General features: G+C 46.2%; 1 protein-coding gene across 3 annotated transcripts in view; it reads right to left on the reverse strand.

Moving 5' to 3' along the window:
* Positions 1 to 5,136: 5,136 nt before the first annotated feature.
* The window catches only part of ALKBH3 (alkB homolog 3, alpha-ketoglutarate dependent dioxygenase), a 47,611-nt gene continuing 33,682 nt past the window's right edge, over positions 5,137 to 19,065 (reverse strand). Inside the window, exons 9-10 of one of the 3 annotated variants that reach the window (XM_050758243.1) lie at positions 12,954 to 13,052; positions 11,821 to 12,168 (exon numbers count right to left, since the gene is read on the reverse strand). In XM_050758243.1, coding sequence (XP_050614200.1) covers positions 12,076 to 12,168; positions 12,954 to 13,052 — 192 coding nt within the window. In that variant the 3' untranslated portion in view covers positions 11,821 to 12,075. Of the gene's footprint in view, positions 5,485 to 11,820; positions 12,191 to 12,953; positions 13,053 to 19,065 lie in introns of those variants that run through there. The other 2 variants (XM_050758244.1, XM_050758245.1) reach the window with 2 other exon arrangements.

Raw genomic sequence — 19,065 nt, forward strand, 5'->3', positions numbered from 1 at the left:
CTGCTGCACCCAGCTCTGCAGTTTTAGGACAGGTTTGGGGCTGGGTGGGATTACTCCCGGTGTACCCAGTTTGAGACAGCCCCTCCCTGATGTTGTCCCCCTGTGGAAGGCATCTTCCCCTTCTTTATTCAAGATGGCAACAGCTGCCTTTTCTCCAGCCATTCCCTTAAAGGGACATTCAGGGGACGAGATTTAAAGGCACGAATTTTTCCTGAGCATCTAACTCTTGCCAGGCACCAACAAAAAGCACTTTGTGCCTATCGTCCCACCCTTAAATTTATCTTCCCAGAGCAATATGACTATCTCCAAGCTTTTTGCAAAGAAAGAGACTCAGAGATGTCAGGGAACTTTCCCAAGGCCACACAGCCAGGCAGAAGTGGAGCTGGGATGCAAACCCAGGTCCATCTGCTGCCAAAGCTCATTTCACCCATCAGCACTTCCCACAGTGGTGACTCCTGGACCTGCCCAGGGAGAGGTTCAGTGGGCAGAAGGAGAAGGTGAAGAGGGAGCTAGCTGGGCCTGGGAAGGGTCTAGAATTCTAATTGGCAGCCGGACTCCAAATCCCAACCATTTTTCCAGGGAATAGACTGATGCAGTAGAGTCTTGCGATGGGGCATGGAGGGGAGTGTGGATGACACACGAACCCACTCTGTGATGATGGCAGAAGGCATGAAGGCCCCTCCCCACTCACAACACCCCGGCAGGTGGCTTCGAAGGCCTCATGCTGCTCAGGCAGGGGCGTGGGGGATGCACCTCCAGCAACTGGGCTCATGACCATGCCTTCAGTGCAGAGTCTGAGATTGGAAACCACTGTTACAAGAGTGCAAAGAAGAAAACCACAAAGACTTGGCTGATGGGGTCGTGAGGCTACAGGAAATGGAACAAAACTGCAGCCTGCCAGAGCAGGAAGGAACCTTCTAGATGAGCTGGGTCAGTGTTTTCAGACCACGGAGTGTGGCTCATTAATGGGCTGTACAATCAGTTTAGGGGGCCATGGTCAGCATTTTTTAATGATATACAATGGAACACAAAACATCAGAGTAAACATATGCCATACAGTATTGTTTCATGAAGCTTTAGTTTTAGTGTGTGTGTCTGTGTCTGTGTCTGTGTGTGTGTGTGTGTAAAAACTTTTTTTCTTTTTTACCATGGGTTGTGGTCAAAGGAGCTAAAAACAATTTTTAAGTTGGTTTGTAATAGTCCATTTTGCATTGCTATAAAGGACTACCTGAGACTGAGTAATGTATACAGAAAAGAGGTTTATTCGGCTCACCATTCTGCAGGCCGTACAAGCACAGCACTAGCATCTGCTTGGCTTCTGGTGAGGCCTCAGGAAGCTTTTATTCATGGCAGAAAGTGAAGCAGGGGCAGGCATGAATCACACAGGGAGAGGGAGCAAGAGCGATACCTGGCTGTTTTAATTAACCAGCTCTAGCGTGAAATAACAGAGCAAGAACTCACTCCTTACTGCGGGGAGGGCACCAAGCCATTCATGAAGGATCCACCCCCATGATCCAAACACCTCCCACCAGGCCCACTCCAACACTGGGAATCACATTTCAACATGAGATCTGGAGGGGACAAATATTCAAACCATATCATGGCTCAACCCCTACCTTTTACAGATGGGAAAACTGAGGCCAAGGGCAGGAAGAGGCTTTTCCCAGGAGCCAGAGGCAGGACAAAGATCCAGAGTGCTCTGGACACAGGCCTGGTATCTTACTGTCTTTATGGACACTGACCACCTTGCCAGCCCTTACCCCAGGCTAGAGCGGAAGAATCCAGGGCTTCGCAGGGGCTGGAGGCCAGCTGGGAATCCAGTCCTGCTTCTGGCTGCTGGGACAGACGCTCTCAGGAGTGCCTTCCTCTCAGGGCAGCTCCTTCTCTGTTGCTTTCTCTGTGTTTCCTCTTCCCATCAACAGTGAGAATGGCCCAGATTGAGGTCCCTTTCTGCCCTCCTCCCTTTCCCCAAGTCCTTGCTCTCAACACATTTACACAGACGTTGCTCCATGACTGTAAGACCTGCCCAAAGCCCACACAAGAGGCCAGGTACGGTGGCTCACACCTGTAATCCCAGCACTTTGGAAGGCCTGAAGCAGGAGGATCACTTGAGGCCAGGAGTTCAAAACCAGCCTGCACAATGTAGCAAGACCTCGTCTCTACAAAAAATTTAAAAATTAGCAGTCAGGTGTGGTGGCTCATGTCTGTAATCCTAGCACTTTGGGAGGCCAAGGTGGGTGGATCACCTGAGGTCAGGAGTTCCAGACCAGCCTGGCCAACATGGCAAAACCCCATCTCTACTAAAAATACAAAAATTAGCTGGGCGTGGTGGCAGGTGCCTATAATCCCAGCTACTTGGGAGGATGAGGCAGGAGAATTGCTTGAACCCAGGGGCAGAGGTTACAGTGAGCCAAGATCATTCCAATTCACTGGAGTCTGGGCAAAAGAGTGAAACTCCATCTCAAAATAAAGTAAAATAAATAAATAAATTTTAAAAATTAGCTGAGCATTATGGCGTGTGTCTATAGTCCCAATTACTAAGGAGGCTGAGGTAGGAGGTTAGGAGGTTAGGAGGTTTGAGCTTAGGAGGTTAAGGCTGCAGTGAGCCACAATTGTGCCAGTGACTCCAGCCTGGGCAACAAAGGAAGACCCTGTCTCAAAATAAAAGCAAAAAACAACAAAAATCAAGGCCACGCACGCTCTTTCCTTCACATCCACACACTATTCCGTAAGAATAGCTGCCGGTACTGAGTCAGATACATTTTGTCTCTCTCAATTCTTACAACAACTCTGTTTTATAAAAGATGGAGAAACTCAGGCTAAGAATTTGCCAAAGGTCATGTAGCAGTCCGTGGAGGAGCTGGGACTAGAACCAGGTCTACTGGACCAAAATTGCCACCACAGCACCACCCTGTCTGGCTGGTTGCTGGCAGTCTTTCCTCTGAAGCATCTTGGATTGGGCTGGCAAGAGCGACAGCCAGCATGAGGGCAAAGGCTGCCTCTCCTACCTTGTGTTGCGATGAAGGGAGGAACGCTGCACTCCCAAGAGGGAAGAATATTGGAAAGGCAGCTTCTACCCTTCTCCCAGCCTCCCTAACTCTCTTTCCCGAGAGCAGAGGAATGACTTAGAAGTAGCTTGGGAGAAGGAGCTGACCTGGGGCATGGGGAATCTGGCCCTCTCCTGCCCACTCTGAGCCGCTTGCCTACAGAGAGTGCCTGCTGCCCAGCTCCTACGTCCCCCACGGGGAAGGGATGCCTGGGGAGGGCCAGCATCCACCTTTGGGAGACACACCTGGAGGCCCACCTCCTCTGCTCCCCGCTCACAGGCTCACCGAGGGACGCAGCGATCTTCCTGGCGGTTGGCAGAGACCGGGCCTGCAGCACAGACTGTTTCCTCGGACAGGGTGCCCCGAGGCCTCAATAGGGTGAGGGCATATCAAGAAGTCTGACTGTGGTCATGGAGGTAAGCCAAGGTTTCCTGGCCTTATCGGTAATAACCTTGATATGCGGACCTTGTAGCTGAGTCCTGTGACTGTTCTTCTGTTGTTTCAGCACTCATGGGAAGAAGGGGTGTTACTGGCACCAGAAAATCCAACATCTTTTGTTTTCACCATTCCTAGAGGTGCCTCCCAGGCCACATATGCAGCCTCTAACTTGGACTCCTACAGTCTCTCTCCCAGGTCTTCTCACCTCTGCCAAGTCAGCTCCTACGCCTGATGTGGGCCATCTTCCTCCCCAACCATCTCCCCTCCAGCTCAACACAAGCGACCAAGGGGTCCCTCCCTGCTCATCAGCCTTTCAGCTGTCACTTCACAGGATGCTCCTCCCCATTCTCCAAGTGCCTCCCCAACAGGCAGACTTCCCTGGCCACCACCTCATACTCTGCCAGCTCTAAGACTCATCATCAGGACTCCTCATTCCACTTTCACCTTATTATTGATGTTTTTCAAGTGTGGTTCTTGTTTTCTCAACAAATGACACACAATATAACACCACCACCCACACAGGCTGAGATGTCCTGAGTTCTTGCTTACTCTGTGCCAGGCACAGCACAGCTGCTTCTCTGAGGAGGGAAATGGTGTAGAAGACTAAGCATAGGGCCCAGCACACAGTCGGTGCTCAAGCAGGGCAGGAGTTCTCAGATCTGCTCAGACACCACTGGCAGGTGGATATATCGGTGTACTCTTTGTGGAAAGTCATTTCCATTATGTATTCAAAGCCTTAAAATATGCATAGCCTTCCGGATCTGGGCCAGCGACCCCACTTTTAGGAATTTATTCTAAGAAACAATCAGAGATGTACTCAAAGGTTTAACTACAGGACTGCACCCAGCCACACCAGTGGAAGAGCTGCGCCTCCGATTAACTGTAAAATGGAGATAAAAATAGTGCCTAGTCCATGGGCTGCCGTGAGGATTCATAAATCAGGCACCGAAATACTAGAGTACTGAATGCAGTGCCCGGAACATATTCCAGCTCTTCAAAAGTGTTACCTGCTCTTTTTATTATTTGAATTGAAGTCTGAATGAGGTCAAAGCCTGAAGGGGCTCCCTACCTCCCTCCCTCCATTCTCATGATTTCCAAAACCAACAAAAGGGTTACTAATGGCAAAAACAACATCAACACCAACCACCGTCTAAATATCCAACACAAAGGAACTGGTTAAATAACAATACAACTGTATACAACACTATGCAGCCACTCAAGATGATGTCATAGAATAAGAATTAATGGCAGGCACCATTGTACCTAAGTAGAAAAAGGCCCCAAAACTATTAGTTCAGTAAGATGGTACTTCTTTCTTTTAAAAAACACATAAATGTGTAGAAAAAATATATATACTGCAAGTTGTGAAAGGTTGGCTGGGCTCAGTGGTTCACGCCTATAATCTCAGCACTTTGGGAGGCTGATGGGGTGGATCATTTGAGCCCAGGAGTTCCACACCAGCCTGGGCAACATGGCAAGACCGTCTACAACAAATACAGAAATTAGCCAGGTGTGGTGGGGTGGACCTGTAGTCCCAGCTACTCAGGAGGCTGAGGTTGGAGGATCACCTGAGCCCGGGGAGGTCGAGGCTGCAGTGAGCCGTGATTGCACCATTGCTCTCCAACCTGGGCAACAGAGTGAGACCCTGTATTACACACACACACACACACACACACACACACACACACAAATGTAAAGAGTTGCCATGTCTAGCTTGTGAAGTTACAAACACTTTCTCTTTTTATCTTTTTAATTTCTTGCAAAGAACACAAACCTCTTTTGTAGTAAGGAGAAAAAACTAATTTTGCCAAGGAAAATAGAAGCCACATGGGTTTATTTCTATCTGTAATGGAAGGGACTGTGTCTTCCTTTCATGGATTCCTCACCGCATCTGACCCACAATCTCTGGATATAAAAGCACTGGTCTTAAACGGAATTCCAGCCTGGTAATCTTGTTTACTCTTGCAGGCCAAGGCGTTCTGTACAGTTTGGAAGTGGCCTGCAAGAACAAGAAAACAATACAGTCCTGTGGCAGTGTGTCTGAGCCTGGTCGGTGACCCTTGCCAGGTTAGGAAACGTCAAGAACTAACCCCAAGGGGACAAGGCGCTGGAATCCTGGAATCTGTCCAGGAATAGTGCATTAGGAAACCAATTACCTGGGGAGCATGTGGTGGGGCAGCCGAGAGTGAGCAGAGCATCACTGTGAGGCCACTTTGGCATCTGGGAGCTCTCTTCAGTTTGGCCTAAAGAACTTCCGAAGGGGGCTTAAGTGCAGCTGGATCTTAATATGATCAGCTCCACTCACACACAATTTTCGTTTTGGCCATTCCCCAGAAAGCCTCTGCCCAACCCCACCCCCGCTCCCTCGCCGACTGCAACAGATGCGAGGGCACCAGGGGAGCCTGCCAAGGGGAAAGGCAGGGTCACAGGGCCATCCGTCAGCCACAGAAGGACCGCCCATTCAGCATAAGGGTTAAGGTTGGGGTTAGCAGGGCATGTGAAATAGTGCACTTAAAAAATCATATTACTAAGCGGGTGACTGTCAGGCACTATATGCATGGTCTCAAGCCTCACAGGACCCCCAAGAGAGGGCTGCTTCTGAGTCCATTTCACGGCGGCGGAAACTGAGGCTTGGAGGCTGACTGGTCTGAGGTGATTCAGCTAGAAAGGGCGAAGCTGGGATTCAACCCTGGGTTCACCTGACTGAAGCCTAGGCTCTTTCCACCTCTCCCCACAGGGCTCGGGCAGGCATTCCAATAGATGTGGAGGCGAGGGTAGGGGTGGGGTGTCGGAGCTGCTCCCCAGTTCTACCCTTGCAGGCACTACTGTGACTGTAAGAGGGGGCATGTACCCCCTTGCAAAGGCGAATGGGGCCAGTCTTGTCTGAAACTGTCCAGCTAATTCCCCTCATCGGTTGGTGCAGAGCTCAGCTGGCAGTAGATTCAGGAGGACGACGCTACCTCAAGCTGCAGCAGTGATCCTTGCCACATATCCAGCCACCTGGCTGGTGCAGCATGGAGACTATCAATACCGCTCCTTGGAGGGCGGTCCCGATAGGCACTGTGACCTTCTGGGGCTGCTTGTTCCCCGTGTTCCCTCTTGTCACCAGTCCTCTCAGAGTGGCAGAAAGAACACTGGCCTAAGCATTTGATACGGACTACTCTCAAGTAGTCCCCTATGGACACCCCACAGGGCTTCAGGGAGTCAAAGGGCAGTATGTGCATGGGAGTTCACCAGCTCTCCTCTCTGCGCCCCTCCTCCCAGCACAGGAGCCTGGAAGAGGGCACTGCTGGGCAGGCTAGGAGAGTGAGACGCCATACATTCATGCCTCCCCTCTTGATTTTTACCTCCGGGCCAGCTGTCCTCCCTTCCCTCTCACTCCAGGTGAACGGAAGCTGAAAGTCAGAGAGAAAGAGAGAGAAAGCTGGGAAGAAACTGGTGGCTAGTCCCTTAACATGTTTTCAGAGGAAACATTCCAGGAAACAACCTGAAGGAGACACTTCCGTGGGGTTCCCCTCCTCTCTCTGACTTTCCTAAGTTCTGCCCATTTGAAAGGCCCCATGGCATCCTTCCTCCAGCTATCCTACATTCTCCAGGCCTACAGAAGCCCTCAGGGCAGATCCCACTTTCGGTGGGTTCACCCCTAGGTGGCCCCGCAGCCATCCTCCAAACGCAGACTGGTGGCGAGGCTGGTGTCCTGACCGAGCCCCCAGGCAGGCGGCTCAGACTCAGGCAGCGAGGACTCAGCTGGCCTGCCAGGGTGCGAGGGGCCTGGGCGCCTTCCTGCAAGGCGGCCCTTCTGGCTCCGCCACTCGGGCCGCGGGAACGGGTTTGGCCACACATAGCCTGGAGGCTGCAGGGCTAGCACTGGGTTCCCGGCCTCCCGCCTCTAGGTCCTTGTCCCAGTTCGCCTGCCCCTGTCCTTCCTGCGTTGAGCAGCCCCTTGCAACACAGTCACAAGGCCCTCAGGCACCCATGCGGCCCAAAGCCTCCTCCTCCCACTACCCGGCCCGTGGAGAGCTCCCACCCGGGCTCCCAGAAAAAGACGGGCACGGGGGGCTCTGGCTGCAGTGCTCCCACTGCCCAGGCTGCTGGCCCCAGGGCCAGGGCTGGGGGGACGGGAGGTCCCACAGGCCACAGCAGCAGGCATGGCTTGGCTAGCCACCCAGGGCTATCTCTCCCAGCCCACTGGGGACACCGGATCCCAGATCTGATAAATCCTCTGGGTACCTCAGTTTCCTCAGGTGTTTAGAAAATACAAAAACAGCCATAGGAATTCTTTTGGGAATAAATCAGATTATGGATGTTGTGGTCCCAAAGGAGTAGCTACTCTGTGAGCTCCCTCCCCACTTTCCCCTTTCCTTCCCTTTCAGATACCAGAATTTGCATCCAGAGCTAAAAATCAGTGGGCTCAGCCACAGCAGTGAGAGCAGTGAAGGCGCGTCCACATTCCTGGAGGCCACATGAAAACAGGGACTGTCCCTGTGCTGAGAGAGCGTGACATCACTGCTCCTATGAGGGGGAGTGATGGCACAGAAATCATCCTAACAGCGTCGTACACACAGGCCTCTGCCAGCTCCAAGCAAGCTCATTTGAGAAAACAGCCTTCTTGGTAATGCTGGCTACAAAGCTACAGCCTAATTTATCCTGTTTTCCTCCACTGTGCTCTGACACTGCCTCCTCTTCCCCCTCCAGCTTAAACGCTAACCGACAGCTCAGCCCAACATGGGGCTCTATTCACAGGCTGGGGAAGGCTTTTATAAATGGAGGCACATCAGCTCTAGACCAGCTGGAAAAGGCACCATTAGTCACTCTAGTAAATAAACACTGAAGTCATTTCCCTATTGACACCCAGGCGCAGGAATCACATCTAAGAATGGATTCCAGCAGCACCAATCTGACAAAGGTCTCACATGCGTGTTCCTTCCAAACAGAAAATGGGGTGGGGGAAGAAGGCAGTTGTAGACCAGGTCCCTCTGAGGACAGTGTGTGGGTGGAATCATGTATAAGTAAAGTTTCAAATAAACAGAATGCATCACTATGGAAACATTCAGCTTTATCAAAGCCACTATTAAAAAAAAAAATCAAGACTTAAGATTCAACACTACAAGTGTTTATGACCAGAAAAGGCAAAGTGGGTCTTAGATATTCTGCAGCCAAGTAATAGCTGCCAGAACTCAAAGAAGAAATATTCCCAGCAGGGCAGGAACCTGTCATTTGTCAGGACTTTCTCTGAAACCCTCCAACTGGAGCATTCAGCCACTGCAGGGCCTACTTAACTCTTCCAGCGTTGCAATGACACAATTCAGGAGACGGCTCTGTAGTTACTGTGTCCAGACAGACCTGCCATGTACTACGGCTGGATCACATCAGTCACAGAGGCAGAGAGTGGGTGCCACAAGGAAAGGGCAGGTTTATTAGCTGTGACTCAAACTTATCAGGAATTGTCAATGCCACCCGAGCTAGTGGGTTAACAATGGATCAATGTGGATCCTGATTTCAACACTGGGGATGCAATCTGGTGCTAAGTGTGAGTGTTCCAACCCATGTTTGGAGGCAAGTTGCCTGTCACAAAGAAGACATTTTTAGTGTGGAGCCTGATGTTTCTTTTTTTTTTTTTTTTTTTTTTTGGGACGGAGTCTGCTGACTGGAGTGCAATCAGCTCACTGCAAGTCCGCCTTGGTTTAAGTATCAGCCTCCGAGTCTGGGACTAAAAAGCTAGCTGATAGAGACGGGGACCGTGTTTGGTGTCATTCAGGGTCGGCCTCCCAAAGTGCTGGGATTACAGGCTTGAGCCCCCAAGTATGTTTCTTTACTCACAGATCAAAAAGATATGAGTTTGGTGTCATTCAGGGAGGTGAGAAAAAGGATCACAAGGGAAAACTCATCTGTCTCTAAAAGTTTTGTATCTCTGAAGGTGGATATGGTCAGAAAACACTTGCCAGAAAGTCAAGGAAAGTTGGCTGAGAATTTGTCTAACACCAGAAGTTGGATTCTGCCCCCCAAAAGGAGCTTCCCCAATGAAATGGGCAACTGCTAGTCCAGTCACCGGCAGTTTCTGGCTAGAAGATGCTGATGCTGATTAAGGGAAGATGAGATGCAGATGCCTGCCCTGATGCACAGGAAAGCCAGGGAACAAACAGGTGACTTGTGGTCAGCTGTGACTAGCTCGGCAGGAGCCAGCCCTGATGATCAGGCTCCCAGCAGTGCTCAGCAGACCATTCTGCCTACATTCAGCATGGCAAAGGAAAACCAAACAGGCCGAGAGACTAGCCTGCAGTCTGAAATCCGGTTCTGCCACTACAAGCCCTGTTAACTTACCTAACGTCTTGGAGACTCAGTTTCCTAGGCTCTACAATGGGAACAGAATCTCTCTCTTGCACCGCTGTGGGAAAGATTAGGGATTATGCATAAAAGCTCCTAGGACGGTGCCTGCTGAAGCTCAGAAAAAGGGCAGCAAAAAACAAAACAAAACCGAAACTTAATTCATGCCACTGCTGTTATATTTGCTTCCTCAGCTTTACATGTAATGTAAGCAAAAACAGCTTCACCTCTAATTCCTAGTTCAGATCTAGCACCAGCAAAACACAGCAACAGGCTGCTGTGGTCACTGAGCACACTGCGCTTTGCCATGGTCTGGAATTCCTGTCTATGCCTACACCCTGTAGTTTTACTCTATGGCAAGTACCTGCTTGACATTTCAGAAGGGACATTATCTTAAGGGTAAAGAAAAGGGCAGTTCTGGCATGTGGTATCTGGAGTGACAGCAAGAAAAACAAAACCGAAGGTTTGCTGCTCTCAGACCAAGAAACCCAGGTGGTGGCCAACCCCATCTGCTGTATAGTAGAAATGTTTCCCTGAAAGACATGGGTGCGACAAGTGAAGAGATCAAATGCACAGCTGCGCAAGGGGAGATCACGACCCTCCATTAGGAAAGAGGGATGCTGGAAGACTTGGAACCATCTGCCAGTTCTTTCATTAGTAAGGAAGGGAAGATAAATGTCCTAGTGTCATGCATCAAACTTATCACCAAGCTGGCTGTATCACCTGGTCAGGTATTGTTTGCATTAATAGGAGAACAGCTAGGAATTAAAAAGAGGCTTTATTTTACTCTTACGGTGATTTGAACTTCCCTCACATGAAAGCTTGGTACGGCGCTCACATTTTATAAAGCATTCCATATTTCTTAAGAGAAACAAGCTAGGTTCATTTTGTTGTTGTTGTTTTTTGTTTGTTTGTTTGTTTTTTAAAAGGGCAGGGGGACTACAATGCCAGGAGCCAGAGAGCTTGTCAGAGAACAGCCTGGCCAGGCATGGTGCTCCATCTGAGTGCCGAGTCAGAACGTGCCCAGCCTTTGGCATTTTCCTATGATCGTGGGGAGCATCAATCTTACAGCCTGGAATGGAAACAGGATAAAAAGCAAGAAGGCACTGTACCTTGCCCCCACTGGCAGACAGAGAAACTGTTAACTCTCCCGCCCTATTTTCGTCCATTTAAATTCATTTCCTTTCTCTCAGGTTTTCTGTATCTTGGTTTGGAATTAATCTGGTACACAGCTCCTGAGTCAAGAGGTCAAGATGACACGTGGTTTTATGATGCAATAATGGGCAGTCACTCTGTTTTGTTTTGGGAACCTCAGTGACATCACAGACTAACCTTTGTACCTTGGGACCTTGTATGTAAGAAAACATTGAGTCAGAAGACAGTGTTAGTCACAGGGCTACTGAAACACAAGGTGAAGAGAACTATCAGGCAATTGAGTGTATTCCCTGCAGGGCTGCTCCCACTTCTATCTGACTTGGGTCTAGATGACTCAAGTGATTCCCTAGGGGAAAATAATCTATGTGGAACAGCTGTCATGAGTAGGGCTTCTGCTGTTCTTCAGCCTCAATTTCAGCCTGCTATTTCCTGTGACATCATTCAGTGATTCCTCCCTTTAAGGGGATAGTTTTCTCTTGTATTACAGGTGACTGCTTGAAAGTGGCTAGACGAGAGCATACGGCCACCACTCTTTCTTTGGAGGCCTGTAACTGTCTGAGTGTGTCGCAGGAAGACTCGGTTACAGTGTTCCCTGGATATGTAGCTTTCCATTACAACAGTATGCAAGCCAAGAAGAAACCACCTCTGTTTGGGTTTCAGCAGCTGTCTGCCTACGGAAGGCTCCAGAGTCCCTGATGCATATTTATATCTCCGCTTCACTGAAGTCACAAGGAACAAACACGCGGAAATTTTCCCCAGAAGCACAAGTCCATTCATATTTCTTCAAATGAAGGTGGGGTGCGGGGGGAGGGGAAGGGTAGGAGGAAAACTGCTTACGAACAAAATCATCCATGAGCACTGCCACATAGATTTTAATTTGCCTAAAGATGATAGCGATTTTGAGCTGTGATTCGGGTAACTGTTCCCACAGTAGACCTATTACCAACATGAGTTGCTGGCTCTCATTTAATAGGACTCCAAGCTGGGAAACAAACCCCACCATCTTCCCAACAGCCACATCACGAGATCTAGCAGCACCAGCCTCTTGAAGTCGCTTCTCAGTGGAAGGTTTGCTCCGTTTCAGTGAAGCTTCTCTCTCAAAGCTCTGATGTCACCAGGGCGCCCTTCGAGGGTCTGGATAGACTGTCCGAAAGGTCAGGTTCACTCTCGGTTCTCTAGAGTGGTATTCTTTGGGCACTCGATGCTAAATGGAAATACACATAACTCTGACATAAATACACACACACACACACACACTTTTAGTTCAAAGGGACTTAAAACTTATTCATGAGAATACAGAAGTATTTCCATCTAACCCCCTTAAATGAGCAGTAAGCTCTTTGAAGTCTTGTGGAGAAAGCTTCCTTCTTTGAAACAAATTTCCATCTCCAGCCCCACTGTGCTATGCCAGCACCTCTGAAGTGAGATATTTTCATCTTTTCTAATTGTTGCTGTTCCTCTCAGACATCTGCCATTTCCCAAATCTCATAAACATATAAATGGATGAGACCAAAGAGAGGCATGAGATTCCATTCTCAAGGTAAGTGTTTTGACATTAACATGTGCACCTTAGAAATGATCTGGCCTAAAAATGGCATGGCCTAGCTGCGGAACTGTGTACTCCAATAAGATAGTCACTAGCTACCCTGAAGCTATTTAGATTTAAATTAATTAAAATTAAATTAAAAACTCAGTTCTTTATAGCATGCAAGCCACATTTTAAGAAGTCAGTCATATGTGGCTAGTGGCTACTACATTCGGCAGCACAGATACTGAACGCTTTCATCATCACAGAAAGTTCTACTGGACACACTAGTGTCCATCTGGATTGTCAGTAGTATCAAAACTCCTTGGAAAGAATGTCAGCTCATTCCCTCTGGCTCATTATAAAAGCAGCTTGCTTTTCACCATGTCTACTTAGAAATAGTCCTCAGAGTCGGGAAACTGCCTCCACATGAGAGTAGATTCATATTACTTGCACATCCTCACCTGCCAGTCAGCTTGTGTCGCTCCTTCCATGATTAACAAGGTCCCGTGATCCAAGGGTATCTTCACTCTTTCCACATATGTGTAGTCTCCATTCTCTTCCTAGAAAACAGCATTTGTTGCGCTAAATTTTTTGCCTGTGTAATTAAGACACAACAGAACCTGACAGAGGTCAAAAAAAATGGAAACCTCTGCTCAGCCAGACTGTGGGAATCCATATATAGCTCTGTCACTTGCAGCTGCTTGACTGTGGGCAAGTTACCTAACCTCTCTGTACCCTGACTTACTCATTTGTAAAATGGGGAGGATGACAGTAACTGCCACCTAGGGCTATGGTGAGCCTCCATTGATAGAATATGTGTAAATCACTGGAGACTGGCATGCAGTAAGTGCTAGCTATTAGTGTCATCATCATAACCCAAAATGCAGAAAAGCCCATTCTGGCCTATGAAGGAAATAAAAGTCACGTGTACAAGAATTCTTTACATCTGACTGATGCTGTGCTCTACATTTTGACATACTCAGTGTAGGGAAAATGTCCTTTTAACCAAGACTTGATGCAATGACTTCCTTCACCTTCTTACCATGGATGCTAATTTACTAATTGGCACCTACAGTCTCTATTCTTCTCATGGTTACTTTGGAGTTTTGGAGATATACTCCTGCCTCTTTTCAGAATAGCCAACAGTAGGATTTTCTCAAAGGGAGCTCTGGCTTGACCTAAATAGTGCTGTCAAACTGAGATTGGCTGTTTACATCTTTGGGGATGGATCACGACTCCTGCACATTTAGGATACAAATGCCTTGTATTTACAGAGAGAGCTCAAAAGCAATTTCTGTCCAATATTCTCAGGAGTCTTCACAGCATAGGCTGCAAAGTAATCAACTGGTAGTGTGACTCCTCCACAGCTGAAAAGCAGGCACATTAAACAACTTCTGTGCTCGCAGCAACAAAGAGCATGTCAAGTGCTGAGACTGGGACAGATCCGAGCTTCCAGATTTCTTCACCTCCATTCTGGGCAGAACTGATGGGTCTATTCATTCATCTGCTTCTCTTCCGATACAAGGGGTTACATTTGGGTTACTGCAGGGGTGATTTCAGTGCAAACTGTGTTTATGTTTATTATTGTATGGGTGCTTCTGAGAACTTAACTGTTTACAAAGATTTTCCCTAGGAAAATCAAAATCAAAACAATCATGAACTTGCATAAACAGTCTAAGTTCCAGGCCCCAACTTTTGGCAGTAACTTTGTCAAACATAGTCATAATTTTTATAGACAGAAGATAGAAGCAATGTTTAAAATAACTTTGGTTTCAGTGACTGATTTTAATTGCGTCTGCCACCTTTTCTCTTCCAGTAATAAGTGGGCACCGAGACATTTACCTTTGACCCCTCAGACAACCAGAGGGCAGTGGGAAGGTGACCCTGCCCTCACTGCAGCCCAGCTCCATCTCAGAAAAGCAAAAGGCTGCTCTCTGATTTAAAAAAAAAAAAAAAAAAAAAAAAAAGCCAGACAGAGGAGACACATGTCCTACTGGAGAAAAGATATCTGGAGGGAGTGCACTGACCATGAGATTACAGAGTCCAAGGCTCCTTAATTTAGGCTGTACAGTCAGCTACCAGATCAACGTTCAACACAGCTAGAAGCAGAAGAATTTCTGCTACCCTCTACATAATCAGGGAGTGCAACATGGGCTTAATTTACAAATCAAGTGCAGACACTAAGAGAGGAGAATACAATAAAGTAGAAAGGAAAGACACTTAACCACAACATGAAGGCAATTCTGAGATGAAGATCTCTTAGAACATTAAAAACACTGTTGTGGGGAAGGGAGTGCTGGATCAGTGGAAGAGAATAGGTAAACACTATAGTTCCACCTGGAAACATGAAGCAGGAATGCACCTCACAAGTGAAAGAGAATTCCGAAATGCAAGAGAGAAATATCACCACTGATGGAAAGTGATGTTCAACTATCACATTTCACATACTGTTCCTAAGATCTGAACTTTTCAAATGAGAGAGAGCCTCAGGTTGGTTTTGAACACATTACATTCAACAAAACCATTAGCCATACCAAAAAGCAGACAAGGGTGAGCCTTCATCTGGGAGGGAGCCACTTATCAGTCCACAAAGGAGACACCAATACACAGTGCACCCTCTGTGAGAAGTGATATCATTTTTTGCTGCTTGTTTTTATTCCTTCTAAGATCTTTGACTTAGAAGATGCATTCCTAATTTGCAGAAGGAGACAGACAGGAAACAGGGCAAGGGATCCTACTAATGCAACGCAGAGCTCACAAATGCATCCTTCTCTTGAGGCTAGAGTGGCAACAAACCATACAGCCACCCTTCGACTGAAGCAAGATGCATGGAGACTTTTTCCACTGAGGAGTCAGATAAAAGGCCAGAGGAGCCCACATGGCTGTGCATAAAGGCTCCAGTTGATAAATGGATAAGCAACAGTGGAAACACAGGTCAGACTGTTTAGAGGAGCGCCTTCCTAGTCATTAAGCGTGGTTAAGTTACCCAAACACATCTCTGTAGCCCTTTTGATTTACTCAGGGTTTTCTTCAAAACAAAACAAAACACACCCCCCAAAACCAGGGCTAAGGATAAAATTTTCCATCCCTCATCCTGGTTAAAAGAAGCTTTTAGGGTCACACTCAAGCTACAGGGTGGGTTTTGTTATTGATGTTCTTGGTTTTCCAAATATTTGAAACCCTACAAGTACAAGGAAAAAGGAAAAAACATATATTTTTATATTAATGCTGATCAACATTCTCATTCCTCCAACTGCAGCCAGTTCATCTGAAGGCTTAATTATGCTTTTCTAAGGCTTCCCACAACTCTTACCTCCACCTCACAAAGATACTATCCTATTCAATTTCCTTGAAGAAAATGCTATTTGGGGTGAAAAAATCAGGGTGTATTTACTGTTATGTCATTATTAACCATCCAACAGACGGGAAACCTAAACATTTTTCTTTTCATTGGAAAGGTAATTCATACTGTATGAGATTTGGATTTTTCTTATAATCATCCCTTTCTTGTCCTAAAAGAATGCCTTAGAAGTTACAAACAATCATCAATGCTTTAAAATCATCATACAGGTTTTCTTCTAGAATATAAAAAGTAACGTAAGTTTACTAAAGTAAATGATGCATTTGTAATTACTTATTCAACCTCTGCTCTTACAAACTCCATGAGGGAAAGTTTATGTGGTCTTCCTGTTAAACATTCTCAGTGCCTATCACACATATCAATAAATATGTACTGAATGACTGAGGAAGAGTACACAGAAAATGTAGAAAATCGCCTGCAATCCTATCATCCAGAGTTTATACAACATACGCACAGAGGATTCCAGATATACAATCGTGTACACTCCATTTTTAATATTTTATTGAGCATTTTTCTGTATCTTTAAATATACATTTCAAAAATATGGTTATAGAATATTCCTTTGTATGAACATATCCTTCCTTTAAACTCACAAATACCTTTTGACCACCTGTATACATCAGGCATTATGCTAGTGCTAATGATGGAGCAGTAAGGAGCACATGATTGGAGACTGATTTTCATACACTAGTTTTTTTTTTAAAAAAAAGAGGGAAAATAAACAAAAAGTTGCTGCAAGTAGATTTTTGGACAAAACATTTCTGCATATATTTCTAGGATATATTCCTAAAAATGGAATTACTGGAGCCAAATGTATGAACTTTAAGGCACTTGATTTATACTACCAAACTGCTCTCTTGAGAAGGCTGCAGCAATCTGTAATCTCACCAGGGAAACATGACAGTATCTATCTTCTGGCTCAACATTATCAATTGACAATAATGAAAAACAATTAGGGGAGAAATGACAACTCATTCAAACTTAGAGATCTTGGATTACAAACCAAGTTTTTTTTGTTTTTTGTTTTTTTTTTTGAGACAGAGTCTTACTCTGTCGCCCAGGCTGGAGTGCGGTGGTGTTATCTCAGCTCACTGCAACCTCCACCTCCTGGGTTCAAGGGATTCCTGTGCCCAGCCTCCCGAGTAGCTGGGATTACAGGTGCCTTTCACCATGCCTAGCTATTTTTTTTGTATTTTCAGTAGAGACAGAGTTTCACCATGTTGGCCAGGGTGGCCTTGAACTCCTGGGCTCAAGTGATCCACCCGCCTCAGCCTCCCAAAGTGCTGGGAATACAGGCATGAGCCACTGCGCCCAGCCCAAGTTCAACTTTTTTTTTTTTTTTACATTCTGCTTGCTGTTTCTGTTTCTTCTGCTGTGAACACTCTCTGTTCTTGTCCTTTGTCCATTGTTCTGTGGGGGTGTTAACATTGTTTTCTTATTGATCTATAACCACAGATAGTAAGACATTTGTTTGTCATACTTTTTGCAAATGCTTTTCTCATTTGCTATTTGCCTGTTAACTGTACTTATGATATTTAACACAGAATAGCTCAAAATTTTACAGTCAACTCTACTGACCTTTCTTTGGCTCGTCTTCATGATTTTTATGCTTAGAAAGTCTTTTCCCATCCTGAGGAAAGTTAAATATACAACTGCACTTCCTTTCAGTTTTTTTTTTTTTTTTTTTTTTTTGAGAGTTTACATTTTTTAGATTTAACTCTTTAATCTACACGGAGTTTGTTTTTTGGTGGTGGTTGGGTTATTTTTTTTTTCATGCTTCTTTTTGTAACAGTTTCCAGGTACTTAAACCAAAGCATCCTGCTAGACTTTTCCACAAGATCAACCATGGCATGTGCTCAGGTGCCAGGCACATCAGGCACTCTATTATCTGTTATTGCTAATGCTCACTACAACCTTGTAAGGGAGGCAAGGAAGGTGATGTTATCCACTTTATCATAAGCAAAGGGGGCTGGAGGGAAAATACTTCTCTAAGGCAAAAGGCTATCAGGAGGGCAGGCTAGCATTTGAATGTAGATCGGCCTGGCTCTAAAGCCCTATTCTTTCTACTATACCCTGCTCTCCAAAGTAAGCTCTATTCCTTCTGAGATCCTAATATTTCCTGTCTTGATTATATGGCACCCTGACTATACTGTAGGGGTCATAATCACAAACAGCAGCAAGTAGCATAAGTGAGAGGTGTGGGCTGGGTGCAGCACAGGGAGGAGAGGGAGCCATGCAGAACCAGGGGCCTGCAGACAGGCGGTGGCTGCTCTGCCAATGAGCCGTTTCAGATCACTGTGCCCCCCAGTGCTGCCCCCTCTTCTGGGTTTTCCAGGGAAGCTGACAAGCAGGATTTTTATGTGAAACTTTCTGAGTTATAAATTTTGGCAAATAATTCAGTGTCTTTAAAAACACTGGGCAATTTCAACAAGTCTGAGGGCCAGATTCAGCTCCAGGGCTGCCAGCTATGCTGCTGATGGGTCCATGACATGACTGCCTTCTTTGATTCCTTTGTCAGTCACCTTAGCTGACTTGTAAGCGTCTAAGACCAGTTGTCATCTGATGTGCTTCTTGCATCCCCTTTGCCATTCCATGCAGTAGTGCCTGAGAGACACTTAGGACACAGGTACTACTTCATCTTCAGGTATCATCTTCCTTTACTGAATTAAATCTAGAGGTAGAAACTGTGGGGAAATATCAAATACACGTACAATTTGCTTTTAGTTAGCAACTGATTATAGCATAGGTTCCTCCAAGGTTTCAAGCAATGGGCAGAGTTTTAAATTATAGCGGATTTGTTTACTTTATTATTTTATAGTAATTTGAATAAATCTTAGGGGCCATTATCACTTAAATAATAGTATATCTAGGTCTTTCAAATTAAAATTATACCTGAGTAATTGAGGATGGAGGATGGGAGGGGGGTGAGGATGGAAAACCTACCTATCGGGTACTATGCTTATTATCTGGGTGATGAAATAATCTGTATACCAACCCCCAAGACAAACAAGTTACCTGTGTAACAAACTTGCACATATACCCTAACCTAAAATAAAAATAAAAAAAAAAAATTACACCTGAATGAAGCTGTCTGTACACATGAAGGATATCTGTGTACAATGACCAAGTTTGTCCCCTGTACTTTTTTTTTTAAACAACTGGAGTTATTTACTGCATTTCATTTGTGTCTGTCTATCATAAAGAATTGACCA

The sequence above is a fragment of the Macaca thibetana genome, chromosome 14, assembly GCF_024542745.1.
Source record: "Macaca thibetana thibetana isolate TM-01 chromosome 14, ASM2454274v1, whole genome shotgun sequence".
Lineage (NCBI taxonomy): Eukaryota > Metazoa > Chordata > Mammalia > Primates > Cercopithecidae > Macaca > Macaca thibetana.